Here is a 27,753-nt window from a genome sequence, read left to right on the forward strand (position 1 = left end):
TGCATTAAGCCTCAACGCAGGTGCTCAACACACTAAGGGTGTTAGGATTCATTTGTGAATCATCACACCGCTAAAACTGAATCTCTCTGACTTTGGCCTGAATCAAAATGCTTTGAATTGATTCATTCATGATTTTTATTAAAAAGACCTAATATGGTGATTAACAGAAATTGCAACTTTTTTCAATGATGTAATTCTGTTGTCGGATTTTTTTTAATATGATATAATGATAGTATTACATTATTGAACATATTTCTTAATGGGTATAAAATTTTGACTAAAAGTGCTGAATTGAATCGAGGTTTAAGAACTTGAATCAAATCAAATTGTTCCAAAAAAAAAAAAAATCATATTAAGCCAAAGATTCACACCCCTAGTATGCACATACAGTATATACACACATGCATGCACAGATGCGTGCACATACACATTGGAATAAAGTGATAAGTAGTCATCCTCTGAAAAGACGATGTACATTACTGTGATAAGACACAGTGCACCAGGCAATCAGACAGCTCAGCAATGTCTGCGCTGTTCATTTTTATCAAGATTATGCCACGGTACGACCTTGCCGTCTTTGTGTCTCTTTACTCGAAGCTGTTGAGTGTCAGCTCTCACAGATAGACAAAAGTTTCTGTTTCAAGGCAGGGAGAAAGAGGGAAAATAAAAGACCTGAAAAACAATGAAAAATGTAGCAAGCGGAGAGACATGAAAAAAGGAAAAAGAGAGACAAGTAAAGGGAGAGAGAACAAGGACAGAGTTGTTGGTTTGTATGAACAATGTTGGAAGGTCATTAGGAAAAAGCAGACAGTGGAGTTGTGTGTGATGACGGCATCTGTAGGCTGCTGGTCAGGGTTTCAGTCTGCAGCCTTTTCTCAATACATTACACAATACAGATTATATTATATTCAGAGCAGAAATAAGAACCTGAGTGCACACATAGGCTGACAGAGATAGCACAAGGACACAACACTGTTAAAAAATGACTCTAATTGAATACATAGGCCTGTGACATCCACATTAAATACATATATTACTTTCAAAGCCTTGACATTAATCCTATTAATAGTACATAATCCGTGTATATCATTCCCAAATGGGATGAATCTCTGCCATTAGGGCAACAGCTCTATTAAGGCAGAAATTACATTAAACCTCTTCAGCCCTGCCGTTTGTTCAAACCATCAGAAATTTATTTTAAGATCTAGTGGAGATCACAAAGTCTCCAAAGACACCCCTTATTTTCTGCTGATTTATAGAGAAGTGTGTGTCAGAATGAACTATGAAAAAAAAAAAAACTGTCTGAGCCATAATCAGTACCATAATTTACCTAGCCAAAATCAACCTAGAAAACAGCATTTCTGTTGTTTCTGTTGTTTTCTTCATTATTTCCATTAATGTCAAGGGTTTGTCAATAATATATGTATTCTGCACTAGCAACTGATGTGTTTTTGATTCACCCTGTTGTTGGAATTTCCTTTTTATGGATGACAAAGGCCTATGTATTCAATTATAGCAATTATTTTTTGAATAGTGATGTGTATGTAATAATTGGATTTTGTAATCAGCCCTCGCAGTCCCAGAGTCAGCCTGTCATGGCCATGTGTGAGTAATTAAAAATCAGAATAATCATAATCCTTGCCAGCAGAGTTAATTTCTATCAACCGTGTTTTTTTCTAGATAATATCAATCAAAATTCATATTTTTTGTAGATGATTGCACATGCATTGGTGTTTATGATAGCATTTTGGATTTTGGATTAGAAAACACATGGTATAAACTATTAAATACTGCAGTGACTGTTTTTGCAAAAGAACTCCTCACTTATTTTTGCTCTGAGTGAAAAGGTCTACAGACTGAAACATCAACCAATATGGACACAAGCATCACATGCAAGCCTCTGGTCCCTTTTTTTTTTTCCTTCTCCTGTTGATGCATACAGAACTATATGTGGACACTGCATCTGTGACATGCTGCAGTCCTTTCTTTTCTAAATATATTATCATGTCAACCCATCATGAATTGGATTAGCCAGGGAGCTGGACATGGATGAACAGGCTGGTACCAGACCTGGGATACACAGAGAAATAGTTTCCCTGTGTTCTTTATCTTGACCACTGGTGACAGGCTGCAAGGGAGAATATCTGGTCAGGGCCAAATCAGCAGGAGCTTATTGGATTGTCTTGAGATTATTCCACCTAACAAGAGCTGATCTATGATTGGATCAGTGTTCATCTCTTAATGGCTATCGATCTTCTTGTATTAATGTATGGACTTAGGATATGTGCAGACAGGCAAAGTGACCGCTCTCCTGCATGAACAAACACATATACACTTACCTCCTCTCACTTCTTTCCCTCTATAATCAAATGTCCCTGATGTAATTTCCTGATATTATGAGATCATCAATAGTAAGGGAGTGTGAGGGACTACATTGCCATGTCGACATGGGTGCAGGAAGCCACCGTTGGTAAATGCAGGACAATGGAGCCGACGTCTCCGCTTTTCTTCATGGAGCCACAGTGCTGCACAGTGTGCTGAGGAGTTCCCACAGTAGTAAACATGACCTCTGACCTTTCAGTCTGATGACAAGGCAATGAGGTCACCTCCCCTACCTCTCATGCTCGAGGTATTTAGTGGAAAAGGTTATGAAAATAGCTCCATTTGCGTCACTGTATTCTCCTCTGTAGGATGCTGATAAGAATATTCAACACCACAATATTCTTCTCTCTCATGTTTTTTTTTTTTTTTTTTTTTTTTTATAGTTTTTTTAAGATTGTCCACTGGTAATCTGCATATAGATTTTGTTCTGTTGAATTGGACAGGGCTTATGTTCTTCCCCACTCTATTTGTTGGCCTTTTAGCAAGACATATAAAAAAGTTATGAATGTATTTGCACAAAACTTTGTGGAAAGGTTGGTCATGACTCCAAAGAAAGTAGTGATTAATTTTCCATACCAATATGCCAAAGGGGTCGTGGCTTCTCACGAAAAGGCATAATTCTTCGGAATGGATTCCCATGTGAGCAGACATAAGAAGAAGCAAACTATCCATTATGGACTGGACAGCTCATTTCCAGTTTTAAACATACCACCCTGGCAATTGTTTCCAGTGGCAGACGGGCATCCCTGATAACCACCAAACAAATATTGTGTTGAGTGGCCACGTCTTTTACAGATGTGTTCTGGTAATTTGCTCATGAATTTGAACAGACTTATAGTACATAATGTCCCATTTCATGTACAGCCATGAAAATATGTTCATCACTGGATGTGAAACAGGTTGGTAATGGCAGAATGGCAGAAATGATTAACTTTTGGTGGAATTCCAATATGTGGAACTGGTATAGAGTATATGCACTGCAAAATATCTTCATCTTAACAAATTATATAGTCTCATATCTAGTCTTGAAATCCTATTTTTCTTGAAATACATGAAATTTTCTGCCAGTGGGCACTGAGCTTAACAGGGCAGGTCAGCCCACTAGTGCCATGAAAATGACGCTTTACTTGAGAAAAGTCTGCAAACAAGTTGAGTAGCACTGGGCACTGGGATTTTTTTTCTAAATCTGGGACAAAATGACTTGTGAGGATGGAGATTTTTTTTGCACTGTTAACCATTAGCAAAGCACTGGTGGAGATATGCACTCTAAAAAGCCCATTTTCATGACCAAGCTTGCATCCTTTCCCAGTCTACTAATGGCGTGATTTAATAAAGGACTGATATCCCCCTAATTAATACAAATTATTGTGTGACTTCCAGCTACAGTCTGAGAACTTTTATAATAGGCTAGACCTCTTGAGGACAAGCTGGTTGCTATGGCATCCGTTAATCTGCATCTTCACTCAACAAATTAAGAAATTGTTACACCACGTTTCACTCTGACCTTGGTGTCGCTCCGTGTCTCTGCAGGATGATGGTGTTTGGGGTGCTGACCTTGATCCTGAGCTGGGCCTCCCTGGGAGCTGACCTGGCCACTGCTGTGGTGAGCTGCTTCACCTCTTCTACCACGACTAGCCGAGTGACCCGTTACACACTAGTCTGCAAATCAATTTGTATCATGCCTGGCAACAATGATTAATAGCTGTGGAGACTGTGAGTGCTTTAACTACATGTATCCCACTTTCAAACTGTCACTGAATAATCTGGAATGGGGGGAAGAGCGGTTTACACACTTTACTGTTGATGTGTGTGTGTGTATGTGTATTTGTGCATATATCTACACGAGTGCCTGCAGTGTGTGACTGAAAAAAAGGGGCTGCCTGCCGTCGCCTGAGCAATCACATTATCTAAAGCTTTTCCCGCATAAATCCTCAGGGAGAAGTTTGCATCTTTCTTTTCTCTGAATATATAAGATACACACATACAAGCTGTACTAGCATCGGGGTCACTTTACATCTGAAAAATTATCATATTTCCACGCATAGATTCTGACCCAGTATTGTTTATCTCGGTGTTTGCATTCATCGCCAGTCTTGAAAAACACATGACCTTGTTTTGGCATAAAGAATTCTCTCTGAAGTGCGAGCGAGCTAGAAAGCGCCCGTAGAGCAGAGGGGTGTCACTGCAAAGGGTTTTAGCGCTTTGCCTCGTGCCGCGCTCCTCCAACTCTTCTGCTTTTACTCTGTCTGATGCCTCGTGAGCTTTTGATCACAACACATCAGCCAAGGAGCTGCTAAATATAGACCAACACGCCCACCTCTGGTTAGAAGCCAAAATCCATACCTTGTTGACATCATTATGCCACCCCAACAACTCCATTCAAAGTCAATAATTCTGATAACAATCCAACGGAGGCTTTGAAATTCTGTTATGCTGCTGACTTGTGAATAATTCCAACCTTTGGCTCTGTTGTGATTCCACGGCAAGAAAGCCCCATGAATGTTTGAAAGTGCCAGAGCGGGAGATCGGAGAGATGCATAAAAATAGAGAGATGAGTCGGAAACAGTTGATTCAGGATGGATGAGCCCTGTAGTGTTTGAGTCACCTTCCTCAGGCATGTGTGTTGGCGCTGATGGATCCCCTCCGACAACAAACAAATGACTTGGAAGCTGGAGAGGAGGGTGAAAGTGAACACGGGGTAGGGAACAGCGTGGGTTAATGATCAGTAACAACAGTAATCAGTGGCTCCATTTTCTTGTGAAATGTGCTGGTTTACTGTCTCCATTACAAGTTTGTACTCGCAATATTCTTTATCTGCTGCGTCTGAAGAGTTAGTGACTCCTGATCTGATTCCTTTCATACTTTTGCAAGCCACGAGAAATGGCATGAAATGACCATCATGCACATTATCCATTTTAACAAATAATTTAGGTTCATATTCAGTGTTAAAAATCTTGTTTTTTTTTCTCTCTTAAAACAGTGAAAAAAATCTGCCAGAGTGATGAGATAATCCCACGTTTTTCTAATGCTAATCAACTTTTTTCAAGAATTTTCCAGTCATTTGTCTTGTTATTATTAGTCATATCTTGATACTCTGCCTTGTTTCAATATGTTTATACTTGTTCCTGAAATTTAAAAAAAAAATACAATAAAATAAAAAACAAATGAAACTGCAAATCCCAGTTCAAGTGGGATTATTTCATTCAACTGGCACGTTTTTGCTTTTTTTTTTTTTTTTTTTTTTTTTTTTTTTTTTACCTTGTTTGAAAAAAGAAGATTTTAACACTGTGTATGGGATTAAATGACTTGTTACAATGAGATTTTTTTTTTTTTGCTGTGTACACATTGTAAGATTAAGGAAGCAAGTAATATTCCCCTTCTACACAGTGTACCAAATATTGTAGGAACCTTACTAATATTGATTTATAGCCCATTTTGTCCAATCCATAGTGGTCTCAAGGCGTACAAAAAAAAAAAATAAATAAATAAAATAAAACTCTTCTTTGTCCTGCCTCTTCACCTCTGCATCCTGACTTCATGTGGAATTACAGTAACTGGCAAAATCAATGAGTGACTATATTCTTAGATTTAATACCCTCAGTGTGTGTTACAAAATGTTGCACAAATATCATGGCATTTACTTCAGCCAGTTATGCAACCTAGCCATTACGTGATATTTGGCTGAGGATGACTATGACTCTGCGGTACGTCTGACCTCCAGTGGACCCTTTTTCTGCCTCAGAGCAAACATCGCCGCAGCTTAAAATGGCCTAGTAATTGCTTATGCATGGATACAAACAGCTGTCCATGAAGCAATTATGTGAATACGCGGCACTGGCTGCTGCTGGATTAGTACAATGATGTGTAACACTGGATTAGACAGCATTGTACATCATTTTTTGAGTGTGAGCATGTGTGTCAGTGTGTGTCCTCCCTGGTATTTTTCCTTCAGTATCGGTGAGAACTCACTCCGGCATTAACAATACATAAAATAAAAATGTGTCGTTCGTTTTCTCCACACCGGGCAGATCCTGGACAGCTTGTCAATGCATTATGAGGCTAACCAAGACAGATACACTCTCAAATTCATCCCTCAAGTCCATCCGACTTGCAGGATGTTTGGAAGAAACCCACATGAACCCAAACTCCACACAGACGGAGTCAAGGGCAGGCTGGGAACTGAACCGGGGTTCTTTTTCACTGAGAAGTGACCGAGCCAACATGGTGCATAAATATACTGTCTAAGAAAACTTCTTCAGAATGAATCTCAAGCTTTTTCCAACATCAGTCTCTCGCTGAGTTCTCCCTGCATCCACACTGTCCAGATTTGAATGCCCTGGTCTGAAGGTTAAAATCGCTCAAGTCTATTTGCCACCGACTGCAGCTTTGTCCCGTTTAAATGGGCAGAACTGTTGTTGCTCTGCTCTAATGACGCCAGACTCCCACCACCTCAAGGGAAACACTGCAAACCTGTGCCTCTGTGTGGGTTATCTGCGTGCAGAAATGCCTGTGTGTGTGCATGTTGGTGTCTCTTTTTATCAGCTATGTGTGTACACTGAACATCTTTGTGAGGATCTGTATCGGTGTGTGTGTGTGTGTGTGTGTGTGTGTGTGTGTCTGTGTGTGTTTCTCCATCTTTATGTTTGGCAACTTGTCAGCGGTGTCTGTGCTTGCCTGAGTGCATAGGTGATTGTGTGTGTGTGTGTGTGTGTGTGTGTGTGTGTGTGTGTGTGTGTGTGTGTGTGTGTGTGTGTGTGTGTGTGTGTGTGTGTGTGTGTGTGTGTGCACGCACGCGTAGGCTCCAGTTAGCTTAGTGCCTGAGTACATAATAAATGAATGCATAATGAATGCACCCCTTCACAGAGCTCTTAATTATAGACAGAGGGTAGTAAGGAGTCTGCGCTCCCAGAGAGCGACGAGTCTCCTGCAGGATTTAAGCAAAGGAATTCTGATTTGCACTGCGAACAAACTCGCTCCAGAGATGAAGGAAGACTGGGGCACTCCAGTCTTTCTACAGAGTTGCCTCGACTTTTGCTGGGGAATTAGGCTAGCATCTGTGTGCTTGGCTCATTATTTTGGCCCCGAGAGAAGGTTACATGCAGGGTGTTTGTCCTGAACCCAGGAGACATTTAGCATTCATACAGCTTGGTTTTGACTAGACTGTTGCTCCTCACTTTCATTACTTCACCAAAGCAGATTTCTTTGTAGTACCGAGTAGTAGAGTGGCTACGGCCATGAGTGACACACTTGAACACCCTTTTTGTCTCGACACAGAAATATAGATTATAAGAACACACAGCTTGTCTTTTTTATTTTTCCTTTTTGTCTCTGTCTTAGAGAAGAGTGCTGCAGACTATTATCATTACTGTTATTCAGCTTTGTCAAAGATGCCTGCTAAAACTTTAATGAAATATTAATGTCAGATGGAATACTTTGTATTTTACACACTCTGATTCTCTCAGTTCTCTCTCTTGCAGATGTGATTTTTCAATTTATTTCTTTGCCTCAGCATTCACGTTCTTAGACACGCTCTGTCCATTTATTGCTAATGGGAAAGCGCTTGTTCTCTGCTCTTATCCAGCTTATTTGTGGTCCTGGTCACATTGCTGCCCTCTGTTCTCACTCATTTCTTCTGTTGGGTTTTAGGGCACCAGTGATTTCTGTGTGGCCCCTGACAAGTACCTCATGAGCCAAACGAGGGATATCATCAGTGCTGGTGAGCTTTAATGTGCATGATGCTTTTAATGCTGTGTTAATGGAGTTGTAATTACGAGAGCATTAAACTGTAGCAAAGGCACTAATTGTATTCTGGTTAAGCGAAAATGATGGCGTCGCTGTTCCAGAAAGGATGTAATTGGCTTGCCGTGTGTGTGTGTCTGTGCTTTTGTGTGTATTCTCCACAGATATAGTCCATTACTACCTGTATTGCAACAACCAGACTCGCTCCAACCCCTTCCAGCAGGTACTGAACACGGTGTCGGTGTCAGCTTTTATGACATGTAGCTGAACTCTTGGTGAATCTTTGCTGATTTGACCTCCTTCCCTCTTTCTCAAGCCCTATCTGTCATGATCCGTTTCTCTCTGTCTAGCTCTTTCTCTCCCTTTTTTCATCCTAACTTTACCCCAGTGCCGAAAGTTTGAGAATTGCAAAGCATCCCCTCTCTATTTATCTGCCTGTCAGTCAGTCTCTCTCTCTCTCTCTCTCTCTCTCTCTCTGCATTAGTTCCTCAAGCTCATTTAAGCCAAAGTGAAAGCCACTTATGAACATGGCTATTGATAGCTGTGCCACCAAGACAAGACACTAATTGCAGATAAGATGAAAGCAATTTGGATAAGGTTCTGTTCGGCTTGCTACACCTCTCTCTCTTTCTCTCTCTCTCTTTCTTTCTCTCTTTCTCTCTCCCTCTCTCTCTCTCCTCTGAGGTTCTGTAAGGTTACTCTTCAGAGAGCCAGAGAGGAGATTTTGGGTCAAGACATCAGTCAGTGGAAAAGTCAATTTCTCCTGCCCTGGCCCAGTGGAGCTCAGATCTTATTATCTCATGCTTGTAGACACACCCTCAGGATCACAAGAGTGCAGCAACAGAGGGCAGGCAGCGTCACCCAGCCTGATAGCCAAAGTCTGTCTCTGGCACACAAATACCCAAAGGGTGCAAAGTTCACAAGCAAACAGGCGGATACAGAAACATGCATGAACACAAACTCCATTTCTCTCTCTGTCCCTCCCTCCCTCCCTCCCTCTGTCTCCACCTCTCTCTCTCACTGCCTCTCTCTCACATTATCATCTATTCTCAGCCTAAACCATAGCACTACCCTGCAGCTGTGCCCTCTATGCCCTTGTACTCCATTACTCTGGCTACCGACCCGATGTAGGCTCCGTCCATTTCGCCATAGCTTCTTTCATTATTGTCATCATTATTTTATTTCTTCCGTTTTCTTTCTTTTGTTCACTTCCACCCTCCCTCACTATCTTCTTTTACATTTCCACAGGCTGAAATAGCTCACGCAAGCTAAACTGTAAGCCATATTTCCGATCAGACTATTACATTGTGCAGTAGAGAAACCTTTGGGCCAAAGACAGTCGTGTCCAATACAAGCCCTGAAAAATCTCAGATCAAAGGAAAGTAATTACATTTATGGGTGGAGGTAATTGGCCATGTCCTGTTTCAATTTAACAGTGTGCTATAAGCCAGAAGTTTCCCACTCTTTTCTTGTTACAGTGGATGACTGTGAAGATACTGTTTGATTTTGGAGATTTGGCAAATGATGTGGGGAGACGAATGGGGCTTGGGCACTAATTAAAAAAAAAGGGCACAAGACTGAAGGTGCTATGTTTGAGGTAGATTACAGTCATTCAATTGTATTGTGCCCAAATGTGGTGGCTTGTTTTGCCCCCTGTTGGTGAGACAATGACCCTACATGTCCATCACGAGATTAAACTGTGTTTCAGCGGCGGCTGGATATTTTATCAGTACAATATGTTTAATCACAGGGTGCATTGACCACCTCAGTATTATCAGAGCCAATGCCAGTTAAATAAGATGCTGTAATGAGTGAGTGGTTGCATTCTTCTTTGTGTTTCCAGTGTCTGGAGGGATTTGAAGTCTGCACATGTCAAGTGTTTGAAATTGTGTTATTTGATGATATGTTAAATATCTTTTCTAAAATGGTGTGTGAAGACTCCAGATATTCTTTCATTTGGTCCAGTGTCTACTCTGCTTCTGCTCCCGTGTTATTTTCTGCATGTGTTTTCAAACTCACTTCCTTTTGGGCAGGCTTTGACCATCTTCCAGAGGTCCCTGACCACCATGCAGATCCAGGTCCAGGGTCTGTTGCAGTTCGCTGTTCCCCTCTTCCCCACTGCTGAGGTATCACACATATATACTGTACATAAACACAACGCAACACACACAGACGCTTTGAAGTATCTATGTTGACTACATGGCCATGTCATCCGTGAAGTACTTCTCATAGGAGTGCAAAAGCTCAAGCCTAGTCCAAGTGCCAAGCTTCTTACATTGATTCTTGTGCTGTAGTATAACGAAGTAAAGCATGCAGGATTTTCTTACAAGAAGTATTTCACTCTGAGATGTTGACCTCTCCACAGAGAGACCTCATGGGCATCCAGCATTTGCTGAACTCCTCTGAGGCCAGCCTGCACCAGCTGACTGCCCTGCTGGACTGCAGGGGGCTCAACAAGGTTGGTTCACTGCATCCTAATTGGCAACACAGCAGCTCAGGCCAACAGGAGAGAAACTGGCCGTGCAGGATTGTAGCATTTTTCTGAAACTGGGCCTGGGAACAGAGCAGAACAAGACACAGCTTAAAAAGAATTTAAAATTATACAAAAGCAGCTTTGCAACGCTGCATTTTCTATCTAATAAGAGTGTTGGTGATGCAGAGGTCACTCTGCTGTCTGGCTGGTGCGGTGTGGCTCATGTGGTCTAAATGAGTCACGCTGAATGTCCCGCTCAGACTGTCTCTGCATGCCATCAATGAAAAATATGTCCAGTTCCTTGAGAGTTGAGTTTTTTAAAATACTTTTGATAAATTAAAAAATTCTTCTACAATGATGTTTCTTTTTTAACAATCACCAAGGACAACCAAGACGTGAATAAATATTCCATAAAGAAAAAAATCCTAATCTGGTAAACTTTGAAAAATACCAAGCCTTCCATTTTAACATATTTGTGTTGGAGTAGTTTAATGCACTTTTGCTAAAACATATTTGAAGAAACAGTCATTTATCTGACTACCTTAATTTTGTTTTTCCTTTTGAAGTGGATGTGCAATTTTGACTGCACACAAAAGAAATGAATCCAAACGACTTTTTTGCCATAAGAAAAATACAAAGACAAATATCTGTTAATTGAAACTCTCCCCAGAAGATGTCAACAGTGCACTGAGTGCTCTAGATAAGGGCAGTAATCTAGGACACTGTTAAAAAGGAAAGAAAGAAAGAAAGAAAGAAAGAAAGAAAGAAAGAAAGAAAGAAAGAAAGAAAAATATGGTCTTTTTCATTGAGCAGAAAGGACAGTTGTCTAACACTTTACAGTTTCAGACAAATGCAAAAGCCTTAGCTGCAACAACCCATGTAAAATACTCCAAGGCGAAACCTCCACATTTCTGGGTAGCAGTGGCTTATGTCTTCCTTGAGAGAACAGCACACCCCAGTGCACTAAATGCTTCTTTGTCTGTGCTTCATTTTGTCTGGTTGCCTTACTGTGTGAATTTCAATAAGACAGCAAATACCCTGTTTGTATACATGCAAATTGTGTTTATGTCTGTGTCCGACTGTACATCTGTCTGTGTGTGTGTGTGTGTGTGTGTGTGTGTGTGTGTGTGTGTGTATGTATATGTGTGTGTATGCGTTTGACCTCTTTAGGACTACCTGGATGCGCTGGTGGGGGTGTGTTATGACGGAGTAGAGGGTCTGCTCTACCTATGCCTCTTCTCCATCCTGGCAGCCTGTGCCTTCTGTGTCATGCTGTGTGCCATTCCCAGGGCATGGAGACAAATTGCCTGCAGGTCAGTTCGCCCTCTGCCTGCCCGCCTGCCCGCCTGCATGCCTGAATGTCCTCATTTCCCAATCCTCCACCCCTCTCTGTGCTGCATCACACATGAGCCAATTGGCTGACAATACATACCACTTTATCTGTGTTTACCATATGCCTATATACAAGCCACATTTCAGAGACCGTGCAGTACAGCCCCTTGGTGTGAATTGAAATTTGAGACATCACATGCACAGATTAGGCCTGGGTCTTGTTAAGGACACCATCATACAATACGTATCAGGATACATAAGCCATGTTGAAATTTGTATCCGAACACATTGCAGTAATGTACTGTAAAAACATCAGTATTGATGGAAATTTATGAATAGAGCTTAAATTACAACCCACTGCATAACATCCAGGGGGACAAATAAAATATACAGCATCCTATATGCTAAAATTTGTGATAAACTGACTCAAAACAATTCAAAATTCCCATTCCAAGTTATTAAAACAGAACTGCATTACATGTGCTTACTTAAAACATTGCACTAAAATGCTGTCATGAGGTAAGAATAAGAATAAAAATCTTTATAGTATAATATTGCGATATAATATTGTATAATTTTCTACAGCTATAGTAAAGATGTTTCTATTTCAGCGGGGGAGCTGGATAAGAATGTGATATTTACTTTTATATTTTGTTGTCATGTGGTGGTAGTGGAAGGGTAGAGGTTCAAATCAGGTTAAGAGTCAAGCGGTAAACACAAAGTGCTTGCCAGCTGCTAAGCCCACACACACACACACACACACACACATACACCAACAACTGTGGCCTCTCTGCTGACATTTCACTCCATCGTTCTGCAGGGAACGGGATTATGACGACATCGACGAAGAGGACCCGTTCAACCCGCGAGCCAGGAGGACAGGCTCGCAGAACCCCAACCACGCCAACATGCACAGCTTCTGCAGCTACAGCAGCAGCATGGGCAGCCAGAGCAGCCTGCACCCGCCCGCCCAGGCTGTCTCCAACGCCCCCATGTCTGAGTACATGTGAGTATGACAACGTGTGGGCTAAATGTGATAAAGCGGCAATGAAGAGCTTAATTGGCGGTGAGGTGCAAAGCTGTGGTTTCTGTGAGAAGCGCTGAGTCTGTGTGTGCAGAAGGCATGCACTAATGCACTAATTCATATTTAGCGGAATAAGTCTGTAAGGAAAAGGAATGGTAGCTTCAGTGTTGGAAAAAAATATTCAGAAATCTGGCTTCATAAGGTTTAGTAAGATATGAGCTTTATAAGTTCTTTTTAACAGTGTGAGGCATTGTTTAGACAAGTGGTTTTCAAACTGGGGTCCTGGGACAACCAGGGGTCCTCGAGAGGGTAATACGGGGTCCTCAGAAAAAGTTGAAACCAATACTTTTTAGCTTTTCTTTTTAAAGTTTGAACATAAAATGTGTAAGGATGGCATTTTTATTGTAATTTATAACAATTTTAGTTTGACCATACTTTGATTATATCCCAAACTAACAACAAAAATCTCCTCAGAAGGAATTCCCTATGAGGACAAAATATTCTCAAATTGGGATCCATGATCTGTTAACCCTAAAAGTTTAGGAACCACTGATTTAGATAAATGTTCCTTTTTGCTGTTATTTTGTAGCTTAAATGCCTAAGAACATATCGCACTCAAGCCTGGCTCCATCAGTATGTGTTAGCACCAACTGCCTTATTTGTGTATGCTGCACTGAGGATGACTGTGAATGTAATAATCACAATTCATAAACTTGCAGACGGGAATAGGAAGGTTGGGAATTGGCTCATCTGACTGGGCCATAAAATAAAATATGTCTAAATTCTGGGTGTTGATGTTGACTCTTCCTCCATCCTGTTTTTTTTTTTTTTTCCTTCTTTTTCCTTGTCTCTGTTTCTCTCTGCCTCACTGCTTTCTCTGTCTTTCCTGTCCTTGTGTCTCTCAGGAACCAGACAGCTCTGTTCGGGGGAAATCCGCGGTACGAGAACGTGCCTCTGATAGGACGAGGCTCTCCACCTCCCTCGGTGCGTTGGGTCCCAGAGGCCAAGTTCTTTCTATGATGTCATTTCCCTCTGATTTAACTACTCAGCTTTAGCCTTGGGAAAAAAAACACAGGAAAAGCTCTTCAATATTTAATTCAGTCCTAGGTTTTTCCCACTCAGTAAGGTTTATGTTTTATGTTTCTCTATACAATATGTCCTGAAAACCAGCTGATACACAGATAGCTCCTCATCCATCAACAGGGAGACTCCTTAATCTCGTCTGTTTGCTGTTTCTTGCTTAAATTATGACTCTAACATCACTGATTTGGCTCACATTGGCCAATTCTTATGTCATACTCAGTAACCTTTCATTCATTTAATGCATTTCTTTTTTTCCAGGGGTGATGGTGTTTTTCTTAAGATACAAGTTGCACTGTTGGTGCCTTTTTCTGTCCTCCATAACTTATAGGATGCTTACCAAAGCAAAGAGAGGACTTACCAAAGCAAAGAGAGGCGAGGCAGAAGTAATGTAATTAATATTTAAACATGAACTGAACATCGTTTAGTCTCCCTCAGGCCATGTTCCCAGGAGGAAATGACACAAGTCCATAAACTCAGTCACTTTGACACTTAAGCCTCTTTTCTCGATTGAATAAAATGAACTCCCATCAGGCCACTTTGCTCCTGTCATATCAAGGAGACAGAAATTGATTTTTTTTTTTTTTTTATGCTGTATATGTGTTTTTAATGAAATACAAGTGACTGTAGTTACATGCATTTTGCAGGTGTCTAATCTCCCTCAGAATAGTGCTTTGTAACTTTCTTATGAAGGGATACTTTAGAGGGAATTTATATTTAGCAGGTCTGCCTTGTTGAAAGGAAATAACATGCCAAAGATATATTTTATTCCTGCTAAATTATGTGTTACATAATGTACTGGTGTAAATTCAAGACTGATGAAGAACAGTTTATTCTCTTACTCGTCATAATGTGATTATCTTAACAATTTCAATACAGCTTGTTGATGAAATATTAAAATATCAAGATTAGTGTAAAATTGTATAGCCATCATAGTTCTTCCATTAGCCTTTAGACTTTAGTTCCAGCTTTTGGTAACTATGATTTCTCTCTAATCAATATCATGATCATGCAAATAATGTTTAAATTCTCCCTCCTTACTTCAACTTTGCAACGCCATACTTTTCAGCTAACAGCTTCTTTTATATATTTTTTCTTTGTCCGTTTGTCATTTGTATGTTTGTTTGTATCTTTCATTTCTATATTTTACCTCTTTTTTTAAATCAACTTTTGGAGGTATACTCTCAGCAGTATAGAAACCGAGTAAGTCTTCTCTTCGCTCCTCCTTTCCTCCCCGCTTGGGGACTAACTCCCTCACTTTTCCTCTGTTGCATCTCTCTTTTATCTATCCTTCAGTTGACTCTGTTTGGTTCCTCTCTGCCATCTTTCTCTTCGGCATGGCTTTGAACTCACAACTCCTCATTCCAGAAAGTCTGTTTGACCAAGTGAGAGTTTGTCTAGCCCCTGGCGTTGAGAGGGTGGTAGCTGGGTCCCTGGACTTCCCCACACAGATCTTCTCCTGTGCATGCAGTCCACCTCCCCTCTCATCCAATTCTATAGCTTGCACTGAGGTGCAAAGCGCCAGGCATCATGTAGTGCTATAGAATTCAATTTTTTTCCTGGTGGTTTGGTATGTAAGGACAGATTGGGATCATGTTACCCTCACTGTTAATGTCATAATGTTTGACGTTGGCATCAAACAATCTACCCGTCCCTAATTGTACCTTTGATGGGTAAAGGGTGATTTGGGTGGGCACAATGTACCTGTACTTGTTCTTTATGCACTGGGCCAGTTTAGTGGGTATGATTTAAGCCTCATCATGACCTGTTAATGGATCATACTAGTCGACCTCCCGTCAGTAGTTAAGATTGTATCTGTCCATCACAAATATTGCTGCACAGTGTGCTCAGAATATGCTTTATAGTTTAAAAGTCTAGGCTAGCACTACTATGTCAGTTCCCATTCTTGTCCAAAAAATGTGAAGAACTGCTCCATGAAGCTTGAAAGTTGCAACACACAGGTAATTCCATCATGAGAGTATGCTGAAATTATGTCCATTAAAATTTGTGCACCTAAACTATTTTTTTCATGGCACATTCAAAATCTGCACAACGGCCCTCTTGTTTAGTGGAGGTAAGTGATTGGTGGAAGTTCGTCGCTAGTTTGTACCAACAGCTGTAAGTCAATTGGGGGAAGTTAACTTGGACTTCTAAGCATCCAAAGTATATTCTGTACACATGTATGCAATTGGTATTTGTGATGAACTGACACAATCACAACAGTTGGCGAGGAGTCAAAATATGGTCCTTTAAGTCCTGTTGACTTCCAAAACCACCATGTAATATATTATGTATCTTCCTCTGATTGCCTTTCCTCCACAGTACTCCCCCAGTATGCGGGCCACCTATCTGTCCATGACTGAGGAACAGAATAGACACTTTGGCAACGACTTCCAGGCGTAGACTCGCTCCCTCCACTCTTCTCTTCTCACCTGTCCGGGAGGGAAACAGTGCCATGTGACCACACACACGACCATACACACTCAGCCGGCAAGAGTGTGTACCCGCAGCGCTGACCTTCTGGTGTAAACCAATGATGTGATGGGGGGAATGCCCCATCAGTTTGTCTACTCCAGACATCCCAGAGAACAGTGTGTACCATCTCAGCAGTCCAGGACTCCAGCCTGTGCAGTCTCAGGACAAATGGAACCGTATCTGTATTGTTCCACCTGTTGTGGGCCCATAACTGTTTAATCACACTTTTACACCCCAAGCCTTTTTGTGGGATAAATTAGGCTTAAAATTAACTTCCTTGCTGTTTCTTCATTGTGTTGGTTTACTACCTGACACAAGTTTTAAAACATTTGTTGAAAAGTGTAAGAAACAGTATCTATTTGTGGAGTTGTGGTTGGGAAAAACGAGGTGTGATGATAGTGATTTGATTTTCTATGCCTGCTTGAGTCATTCAAATAAAACATGCAGATGAAATGGATGAGTAGAGTAAACAACTTTGATGAGAATGAACTTCTCACAGTGCTATCCATATTAATTTGTATCCACTGATGTGAAGCTTGTAAAGAAACATGGAAGCATGTTTATGTGCCTATAACTACTCCCTTTTCCTCAAAGCCAGTATTCCCCATAACATAACAACCAATTTTTAATTTTCTCTCTCTTGCTAAAGATATACTCTCTCTCTCTACACCTCTTCAAAAGAACACTGGATACGTTTTTACATACCTTTAGACCCCAAAGAGAAAAACAATGTATGAAATACTGAACATAAAAGTCTCCTCTTTATTAACAAAACTGATTAGCTGATATAATCATGCCACAATGTCTCTGCGCTATGCTCTGTGCTTGATTTTTGTAAAGCACAAACCCAACACTGACAGTGAATAACAGGAGGTCTTGTCCAGGCCTAATCTCAATAATCATTTACACACACACACCCAAACACACACACACACACACACACACACACACACACACACACACACACACTGAATATTAATGCTGTTTCAAAACTCACTTGCAGGACTACCTTGAGACCATGGCTTCTGTAAATAAGTTGTACAATTAGAGACTGTTGTCTCATGTTGTTGTGACTTTTTCCCCCCTAAATGTATTTTTGGTTGTCCCAAATGTGCTAGCCTGGCCTGGTGCTGCCACACAGCTCTCAAAGCATTTTTTCTCATTCTCTAGGGGCCATTTGATTCATGTTAGCTGAGAAATGTGTGCATATCATCTAATTCAACTAATGCCATAGAAATCTATGTTGGGTCAACACTTAGAAAGTTGTGCTGCTCTAACTATAACATATTGAAATTATTCAGATGACTAATGATTTTTTTTTTCTTTTTTTCACTTTTTACAAATCAAACCACCAAAATAGTGCATATTTCTATTGAACAGTATTGTTTTCATATGGGTTTAATACATGAAATTACTTTTTTTAATGATTTTGTTCATTGTTGTTTGTTTGTTTAATTGCATGTTACACTGTACAGCCATTGAGCGTGGTGCTTACTTTTGTGTGTGACTCCCAACAGGGGTCTAATTGTGAGTTGAATAAAATAGTTTTGAGTAGATTTGTCTTGTGGGTATGTGTGTGTGTCACGCTCAGGCTCAGGTCTCTCTCTTTGGTGGGCGCGCGGTCCGGTAGTGAAAGCTCGAGGACCCCACTGTGTTGCTAAGATACGGTGAAGTCCGTTGGCGGTGTAATTGTAGTTTTGCTTGTTTTTCTATGCTAGTAACGGTAAATTAGCAAATTACAACTCTAAGTACATTTAGTTGTCACCCTGACCGAAAGAACAAATAGGTAGGAAGTGTTGTATTGTAGTTAATTTGCTCTCCATATAAACTTGTATTGTAATTGCCAAGAAAAAATATTATGATACTAATCATGTTCGTTAACGCAAGTAGTAGTAGTAAGCTAGCTAACGTTACTTCAGTCAGAGACAAGAATAAGGCAAAAATTTAAAAAGTATCCACTATAAACACATTAATTTGGGAATGGATTTAATATTGTATGAAACGGAACCATTTAAGTTCACAGTTATTAATTTATGAAGAATATGTAAAAGGTAAGTGGGTATAAATAATAAATAAATAAATAAGAGGCCCTACGTTAAGTGCACAGCCTGCATCTCATACAGCTTTTTATTAGATTTTCAAGGCACAAGATGGAATATAATTAAGGTTGCCATTAACTGTGCACCACTTCATTCAATATTTCTGTTGAAAAGGTAACTCAGTGTACATATTTGGGCATCTGGATGGATGAAAAATGAACTTTCAGAGTTCACATTGATAATCGCTATAGAAAGTCTGTTTGTTTTATTCTGTTCATTAGAAAGAGATGTACTTTTCCTCTCAGTTCTTGATTATGGTGGTGTCATTTACATGAATGCAGCCATGACTACTCTAAGCCTTATGGTACTCCTTGGATCATTGGATACCGATACCATAAGGCACATACACTGCTGCTGTAGTACACTGTGTTGTACTTTAAATACACGACTGCATGACTTTGTTGTGCTCCAGGTCCCTAAGAGTCAAATGTGAACGAGAAAAAACTGCCTTTCAATAGTCTGCTCCCAAAGCCTGGAATGATTTGCACTGTATGGCCTGCTTAAACTCAACACTCTTGTAGCCCCGTTTCATTTTAAATGCTTGATATTAAAATTCTCTCATTTTAAATACAATCTTTAATTGACACCGTTTTACTGATTGATTTTACCGATTCAGTGTATTATGTTACTGAAAAAAAATTGGATCGCCACAAAAATGTGTGTCCTATGTGTGTCCCAACACTGGACTATTGTTGTTTAATGTATTACCAAATGAAAACAAAAGATCTAGTTGAACAATTGCATTGTTTCTTTTTTTAAATGCAGTTTTTACTGTCTTTTTATGTAAGCTCTTTACTAGCCTGGTGTAGCTGAAGGCCTATCATGGTTAACTGTACTGGATGAGCAACCTTTTTGCAAAACCACAAATCCTTCATGGACTGTTACACCATGGCTATGGAAATATCAGTCATCTTGTGTGTTTTCCTCATCTCTCTTGATATCTGATAGATCACAAAATGGAGATAACCTACGTCTACACCAAGATACGCAGTGAGTTTGGCCGACCTTGTCAATTTTCTGATCAGCCTGTGGAATTGATTGTTGACATCTCTCCAGATCCAACTCTGGCTGCTAACTTTATAGAGAGAGACATTCGTGATTTCGCCATACAGTGTTCTCAAGATATGTCTGTGCATGAGGTAAGCAGGGATAAAATCCTGTTACATGGCCTGCTGTCAAGTTTTACATGTCACAGTCATGTATTACAAACACACAGTCATTGTGTATTACACAGTACGCTAGGTTTCATTGAACTTCCCAGACAAGTTAATAAGTAAAGCAGTTTACACAAATGCACTCCAGTATGTCTTCATTTACACCAGACCTTATCTGCATAAGATGAAAAAAGAAACTGATAACAGTGGTGACATTTACCTGATTTCATTTTGTTTCAAGGTTGTTTATCAAAAGACACTATATAGTCTTCAGCCATGGCACAACTTGTGTTACTGTGCTGTCACCTTTTCTAGGTAAATACAGTGTGTGTTGAGTCACTAACCAGTAGTATTAACCATGTGGAGGGTGGCTGGCCCAAAAATATTGATCCTCTAAACATTGATGAGACTGATCGCCACAAGAAGAAAGCGCTAAAAGATGAGCACTGCGTCAACTCTATGAGGTCCCTGATCAGCGTAAGTGTTTAAAAGTCCTGTTCGCTGGTCACCATATAAACTACCCAGGCTGGAGTTTGGTTCCACAATTCTCTGAAATATATAGTGCCTTGAACAGGGCAGTGTCCCCATTTGATGGAATCATAGTATTCATCAATCAAGTAAGTATATTTATTCCACCATTTTTTCAATTTATGGCAGCACGGCTTCTCCACTTACAGTCCTCACATATAGTGAAGTATGTCCATATTTCTGCATACTTTATGTAAAAATAGCCTATCTAGCCTAAATCCAATTAGTGAGCTTTGCAAGCCCCAAAGCCACTTCTTCAGCTGTGTCGGTGTGATAGAGCTTAATGGCATGCGGCATGTGTGAAAGAGGAGTAGGAGTAAGTAATTACTGCTCCCTTCTCCTACTCATTGAGTTATGTTCCTCCCTCACGCAGAGCACGGTGCACAATGTCCAACAAAACAATGCCGGTGACATATATCATCTATACTATGAGGATGATGAGATGGTGGAGGAGACTCCAGACCAGCCATCAGCAAGGGCTATCACTTTTTTCAGGTACCTTCACCCAACATTTTCTCCCATAAGGTTTTTCAGTGCAGGACAGTAGATCAAAACTATTGCCTTTTTAAAAAAGAAAAAAGGCAAATACAAAACAGAAGCAAGTACATCAGCTACATATCTCGAGCATATAGGCCTACACTGATTAACTATATATTGTTTTTCTTGTAATACTATTAGAGGTGAATTGTATGTCTGCACAAGTATTTTTCAGCAGTAAAACCAAAATCCGCTCAAAGTGATTGAAAATCCACTTCACAGTGATACCTGTACTTGCATATTCAGTTTATTATCAACTGAAAATGCAGCAATATACCGCCACATCATTACAGTACCTTTATATAATATGATTTTAACACAGTGACTTAAATCTGGATCCTGTCACCATCTTTGAATTCATTCTGATTTGACTATGTCCATTTTTAGAGACCCTAATGAAGTCAAACGCACTGCCACAAGTCTTTCCTGGCATCCCACTGGCAGCCCTAAGATGGCAGTGGCCTATTCTTGCCTGGAGTTTCAGAGAGCCACTGAGGAAATGAGCTTTGACTCCTACATATGGGACTTTGGTAGGTGTCAGAGCCATGGATTGAGTGTAGTAAGATTATATGTTGGGTGCTATTTTGCTTCTGCTGCCACTAGGACTTTGAAATGTTGGGTGCTATAATGTGACACTGTTTCTGAATTTGCTGTCATGAGGTGTCAAAAATCAGGGAGCTGCACCTGAGACTACCACCTCTGAAAACGCATCCACTGAAAGTTTTAGCAGCTACATCTTAGCTATATGCTCTGGTTCCATTCTCATCTGTTATGAGTATGAAGTCACTATGTTAAGACTAATGGCACATATACCATGTGTTCCCAGAGAGCTCCAGCAAGCCAGACATGATTCTGAAGCCTGTATCTCCTCTCATCTGTCTGGAGTACAACCCCAAAGACTCACATATCCTGGCCGGGGGCAGCTACAATGGACGGATTGGTGGGGTTTTTAAGTCTAAAATCCACTATGACACCATATTGGAGTCAGTGACACAACTTGCTGTAAATTGCAATAGATTGACTGCATTAGCCACCTGGGCTAATGCAGTCAATCTCAGACTTCTTTGGTACTACTATTGGCACAAGAAAAGTTGTTTACAAGAGCATTTTCCCTTTGTAAATGTCATGTGACTAGAATGATGTTGGGGCAGACTTACTTGTGCGTGCGTGCATGTATGTATATGATTGCATGATGTTATGATGGTTATGATTTGTGTCTGTGTGGATCTCTGAATAGCCTACTGGGATACTCGGAAAGGCACCCAGCCAGTGGAAATGTCCAAGTTAGAGCATAGCCATCAGGATCCCGTCTACAAAGTCATCTGGTTGCAGTCAAACATAGGAACTGATATCTTCTCTGCGTCCACTGATGGTCAGGTTAGCCAAACCTCTATGGCTTCACAAAGCCCCTGTCACCTTATCCCTCTCTTAAGCCAGGCTGGACACAATAGGGCCAGGGTGGCAAAAAACCCTCAGCCACTCATGGGCAATGAAGTCTGATACCTTTTGTCAGACTGCACTTTCCCTGACCTCTCCCAGCCGTTTCCCAGTAGCATGAAGATTATGTAACAATAATTAAAGAAACTGTGTTTAAGTGGCTCAATGCTCTCTGTGTCCATAAGGTGCTGTGGTGGGACATCCGTAACATGGCTAAGCCCACAGAGAGGATGGTGCTGGACCTCAGCAAAGAGGGCAACCTGGATAAAGCCATAGGAGCCGTTTCACTAGAATTTGAAGCTACTATGGTGAGCCACTCCAAAGCATCATAGTTTTTCAATGGAAACTAACTGCGTCTTCTTTGTGTTGGTATTCATTCAGATGAGTAGATTGGTAGCATAAACATAGATGTCAGTTTTTGAAGTCAAACTTGATTATGATTTTTTTCATGGCATTATCACCATGGTCACCTAGAAGAAAAGTAAGGTGAACTGAGGAATTAAGTTTAAATTTATCATGGTTTGCTCTGCTGCATATAAGAATAATTTATGTTCTCATGTGTAGTTATGTCTGGCTTTTTTGAGCAGTATTTTATTAAAAAAGGAACCAAAGGTTCAAGTATTGTGAAATTTGTACTTAAATTAAGAATCTCTACACCTTAGAGGCAATTTTTCAGCCCACGCCCTTTTCACATATTCAGAAGGGGCTATACATCACTGCCACACAGGAATAGATTGGATGTCTAACCAGAAAGCAGGGGGAATAGAAGCAGCATTGTAGTGGTTTAAGACAAGTTGATTTTAGTGGTCATGCATTTGTTTCTCAAAAACAACAAAATATGTGACAGATGACAGGACAAAGATGTCCTGTTTATTGTCAGAAAACGGGAGAATTGCTAACAGATGCAGTCAGACAAGACAGACTATAAGTTAGAACACTATCAGCAATATGAAGTCCTTATATGGTATCTACCTTCCCCTCATTTCTGGTCCTGTGCCTCCCCTCTGTTTCTATTTATGTGCCAAGAAACTGTACAGAATATGTTATTTGTTTTTTTCTGTTTCTTTAGCCCACTAAGTTCCTGGTAGGGACAGAAAAAGGTCTGGTGCTCTACTGCAATTCAAAGGCCAAGACTCCAGCAGAGAGTATTGAGTGTACATTCAGTGGCCATTACGGCCCAGTGTACGCCATACAAAGAAACCCCTTCTTCCCCAAAAACTTTCTCACTGTGGGAGACTGGACAACACGCATTTGGTCTGAAGACATTAAGGAGTCTTCAATCATACTGATGAAGTGAGCAGCATTTATGAGAAGCTGTCCTAACCATGCAAAACACTGAGCAGAACTGCATAAGTACCTGCAAGACAAGATAAATTTAATCCTCCCCTTTTTTCCATCACATATGTAGATCTTAACTGTCATTTTACCAAGGTTTAAGTGGATTTCAAAACATCAAATAATTTGCACTTTTTATAGACCTGAAATGACATACCTGATGGACGCCTGCTGGAGTCCAGTTAGACCGTCTGTGTTCTTCACCGTCAAGATGGATGGAATGCTAGATGTGTGGGACATCCTTTCCAAGCAGAATGAGCCAATGCTCCGCCGCCAAGTCTGCTCCCTTTGCTCCTACTGCACAAAAAAATTTCATTAAGTCAATGTCATGTGCCATAACTTTAACACTTGAAATAAAATTAAACCATTATTGTTGTTGCTCTCAGGTGTGCAGTGACGCTCTGTACAGCTTACGGGTGCAGGATAATGGGCGCTTCCTGGCATGTGGCTCCCACAGTGGTTTGGTCACACTGTTGGAGATCTCACAAGGTCTCTGTACCCTGCAGAGGAACGAGAAGAGCCTGGTTGCTTCTGTAAGACCCTAAAACCTAAAATTTTGTTATCCACTTTATTTTTCACATTCAGTGCTACATCTGTTATTGTAAGTAAGATTATGCCCCTTAGTGAGTAACAAACCATAAGCGACACTGACATTTATTCGTATTACTGTAAAACTCAAGTCTGGAAGTCGGCTCTGTGGATTCAGTCTTAACGCCTTTACCACCTTTGACTTATGTTTGATTAATATTCATGTTGTATTTTAGAGTGTAGTTTCTTTCCTGATTGAATGACCACAGTGATTTAGAGGGTAAGAGTGACTGTTCTTGTTGTGGTCAGATGTTTGAGCGTGAGACCAGACGAGAGAAGCGCATCCAAGGAATGTTAAAAGCAGAGGGACCTTAAAGAGCTAGGCTACTCCCAGCAGAGCAAAAATGACGACACATGGAGGAAGACGGACAGAGGATGAATTTTTTCATGATTTGGATTTGATGTCAAAATAAAATAAGAGAGGAGGAGAAGAAGAGGCTCAGCACACAATTACCCTTCAGATATTTAAGTGTGCAAGTTATCAAATATTGAAAAATCTGACTAATATTAAGCTTGTGATAAATTAGGCTATGTTTTAAGCTGTATAGATTATTAGTATATGTACATTAGTGTATTAATAGATGTTCATGTATATTCCAGCAGCAGGAAACCAAATGAACCAATGTCTTAACAATCTGTTCAGATGTTAGAAATGCTCTTGATGTTTACTGCCACTGTTTCTTTTGTCCTTACTGTAGAATTGCTGCAAAATAAATATGTTAGAAATACACAGGCCTAAGTCCATTACAATGTCTCAGACTAGTGAATCATATCCTCCACAGATTTTGAGGTTGTCCGTCACAATATCATATTATAACTTAAAACTTGATGAATGAGAGGTTACATAAAGGCAGTATATTGCACCAGCAAACATGTCTTAATATAATAAGCAATTAGAGTCCACAGTCAGCTGAATAGGATACCTGTGTGTGTGTGTGTGTGTGTGTGTGTGTGTGTGTGTGTGTGTGTGCAACATGTATGACAAAACTTTATTGCAAACTGCTGCCCTGCTTAGAGGAAAAGCAAAAGTTGCAATTGTTTTTCACTTCTATCAGTGTGTAGTAGGTGCTTTGTGTGCTTAATCGAATGATGGTGTGTGTGTGTGAGTCATGTACTGACGCCAAAAAAAAATGAAAAGAGTGAGGAGTTTTGAGCAGAAAGAAAGTTTGCTTTTGCTAGAGATTTATGATGTTTTGCTGGTTTGGTGTAAGGTTCTGTTGTTAGTGTTTAGAGGTTTGTAAAAATAGGTGATAGTTTCAAAGATAGTACCTACGCAATCAGTACAGCACAGTCGGGTAGCCTGTAAGGTGTAATTTTTTCAGTCGTTGATTAATTTTTATTCCAGCAGATGTCAGCAGAGCGCCGCAGAGACAACATGCTGCAGGCTAGGGGAGCTCTGATGCCTGCGGATATGGACCAAGTCAGGCAGTGCCAAGTCTGCTACAGTCATCTAGAAAAAGAAAGGAAAATGGAAGATTTCCCCTTCAAAATAAAAGTCATGGCGTTTTAAAACTGCTGGGTTTAGATGGGCTACAGATGATCTTTTCAGCGATAATAGACCTACTGACAAGTCGTGATTCAGACTTTGTATATTTTTCAGCCACTTCATCATTAGGATAATGTTCGTCATATTTTCAAAATTAGGAATATGCCATGTTTATCTCATTTTATTATTACTATTTATTTTTATTATTACTATTTTGAAAGTTCCGGCCGGAAATTATTAAACACTCTTGTTCTTTTGACACAGGTTGTTTCGCTGATCTCCAGTGACAACACACGCACATACAAACAAACACACTCATGCACGCATCCACACGCGCGCGCGCGCGCTCACACACACACACACACACACACACACACACAGTACACCCATATAAACACAGGAGCGAGCGGCGACGAGAGGAGCGAGAGAGACAGGGAAATGCTTGCAGCTTCGCAGCTTTAGAAATATACCTGACTCTGTCCTGCCTCCAGTTTAATGCTGTTTGTAGTCCATTCTGCTGAAGGGAAAGACACAGGAGAGACAGATCGTTGACGCACTCCGGAGGGACGCAGGGGGAGAGAGAGGAGAGACCAGCCCGTGACTCAGGCGACAGTGAAGCAGAAGTCGTGAAGTGCAGAGAACAGCGGGAGGCTGTTGGGCTTGATAGGACTGTAGTAACCCTGGTGAGAGATTGCGTTAGCTAACTAGACAGAGTCCACTAGCAAGTTGGACACTGGACGCCCGGCTCATTGAGCTGCAGGTGGTTTAGAGAAGGTGACATGCAGGTACCGTCAGTGCGCAGGATGGTTGCCTGCTGTCCCGTTTACTGTTGACGCTCACTATCTTACCCTCTCACCTGAAAGTGACCATGAAGGACACGGGGGAATCAAAGGACCACCAACTAACTGTGAGTTGAAACTATATCCTATATTCTTGCTGCTTTTCAATCTCAAACATAACTGTATGTTTGGAAAGCATTTCTGATCTTATGCAGTTTTTTTATTTAAGCAAGTGAACTTTTCATCCAAACAAGCTGTTATCAGCGGCACTCTGTTTTTTTTTTTTTTTTTTTTTTTGATTGTTTGTTTGTTTTTTGTTTGTTTGGTTTGGTTTGGTTTGGGTTTTTGTTATTAATAATAAAGACCTATTTCTCCATCAGCACATCTATTCCTCAGCTCTACACTGGTACCTACAGTGTCCTCTGGCCCATATCTGAATAATTGAAACGGCTGTTTCAGTTCCCTGGCTTCTCTTGTCCAGTGTGTAATACACTGTTCACAGAGTGCTGACTGAATATGCTTTATTAATCCCACTGGTGCTTTGTGGGCAATGAAAGGGTTACTTTTAGGTTTTTAGAGCAAACAACACAGAACCCAAACTTGGCAATGCGTTTGTTATTATGTTGAGTATATGTTTTCACCGTTTCTGTTTTGGGGATATGACTGTCACGTGCAGGCTCAAGGTTACATTATATAGTGAAAGGACCCAGTTGAATCTTTCTCTATATAACTGTTTTCATTGGAAGAAATTATGCAGGTAGAGAAATGAAAATGTTATACAATGTTTCACTCTCTTACCTGTTGCTAATGTTTTTTGTTATTCCACCCTCAACACCTAAACCACATCAATAGGAGGATTCTAATGTAGCCTTGAAAAATAATCACATTAGATGTACATGTCTTCATGTAAGATAGTGGTGCTTATCATAAGAAAATGCCTTCAATCCAGTTTGTTTCAGTCCTTCGGCAGTAAAAATGACTTTCATTTATTGATGAAAGACTGCCATAAAACGTCAGGTTCAATGGAAAATGTCTTGCATCCAGAGCTAAACAGTTAATCAAATCTTGAGGAATCATCCAGATAGTGTAACTGTCAAACCATTTCCTCTCTTCTCAGCAACATACTTCAAATCAGAACAAGCCCATTAATATCCCCACTCAAGAAATCTAGAGACTCAGGCTGAATCATAACTTCAGACATATTTGCATTAATATCCACAGAGTCCAAAAATCTTTGTTGGGAAGGAATGAATTAGTACTGTAGTTACATGCCGTTGATAATGTTCCTCTTTTTCAAACCATTTT

The 27,753-nt window shown here is 40.4% G+C and overlaps 3 protein-coding genes across 4 annotated transcripts in view; all 3 read left to right on the forward strand.

The window, feature by feature from the left end:
• ttyh2 (tweety family member 2) overlaps window positions 1-18,061 on the forward strand; it is a 60,526-nt gene extending 42,465 nt beyond the window's left edge. The window contains exons 6-15 of one of the 2 annotated variants that reach the window (XM_030078549.1): window positions 3,913-3,985; window positions 8,029-8,098; window positions 8,286-8,344; window positions 10,155-10,247; window positions 10,487-10,579; window positions 11,765-11,907; window positions 12,747-12,932; window positions 13,856-13,934; window positions 15,207-15,233; window positions 16,353-18,061. In XM_030078549.1, the coding sequence (XP_029934409.1) occupies window positions 3,913-3,985; window positions 8,029-8,098; window positions 8,286-8,344; window positions 10,155-10,247; window positions 10,487-10,579; window positions 11,765-11,907; window positions 12,747-12,932; window positions 13,856-13,934; window positions 15,207-15,233; window positions 16,353-16,433 (904 nt within the window). In that variant the 3' untranslated portion in view covers window positions 16,434-18,061. The remainder of the gene's footprint in view (window positions 1-3,912; window positions 3,986-8,028; window positions 8,099-8,285; window positions 8,345-10,154; window positions 10,248-10,486; window positions 10,580-11,764; window positions 11,908-12,746; window positions 12,933-13,855; window positions 13,935-15,206; window positions 15,234-16,352) is intronic. The other variant, XM_030078550.1, reaches the window with a different exon arrangement.
• Window positions 18,062-18,228: 167 nt separating this feature from the next.
• dnai2b (dynein, axonemal, intermediate chain 2b) lies at window positions 18,229-24,698 on the forward strand. Its single transcript, XM_030078147.1, has 12 exons — window positions 18,229-18,291; window positions 19,553-19,743; window positions 20,074-20,235; window positions 20,660-20,781; window positions 21,211-21,353; window positions 21,650-21,763; window positions 22,061-22,200; window positions 22,446-22,568; window positions 23,330-23,553; window positions 23,737-23,872; window positions 23,982-24,128; window positions 24,433-24,698. Exons 2-12 carry the CDS (start codon window positions 19,561-19,563, stop codon window positions 24,496-24,498), a joined length of 1,560 nt encoding a protein of 519 aa, XP_029934007.1. The 5' UTR covers window positions 18,229-18,291; window positions 19,553-19,560; the 3' UTR covers window positions 24,499-24,698.
• A 1,839-nt stretch (window positions 24,699-26,537) lies between these two features.
• The window catches only part of kif19 (kinesin family member 19), a 34,363-nt gene continuing 33,147 nt past the window's right edge, over window positions 26,538-27,753 (forward strand). Inside the window, exon 1 of the mRNA XM_030078489.1 lies at window positions 26,538-26,576. Coding sequence (XP_029934349.1) covers window positions 26,538-26,576 — 39 coding nt within the window. The remainder of the gene's footprint in view (window positions 26,577-27,753) is intronic.

The sequence above is a fragment of the Myripristis murdjan genome, chromosome 19 (assembly GCF_902150065.1).
Source record: "Myripristis murdjan chromosome 19, fMyrMur1.1, whole genome shotgun sequence".
Lineage (NCBI taxonomy): Eukaryota > Metazoa > Chordata > Actinopteri > Holocentriformes > Holocentridae > Myripristis > Myripristis murdjan.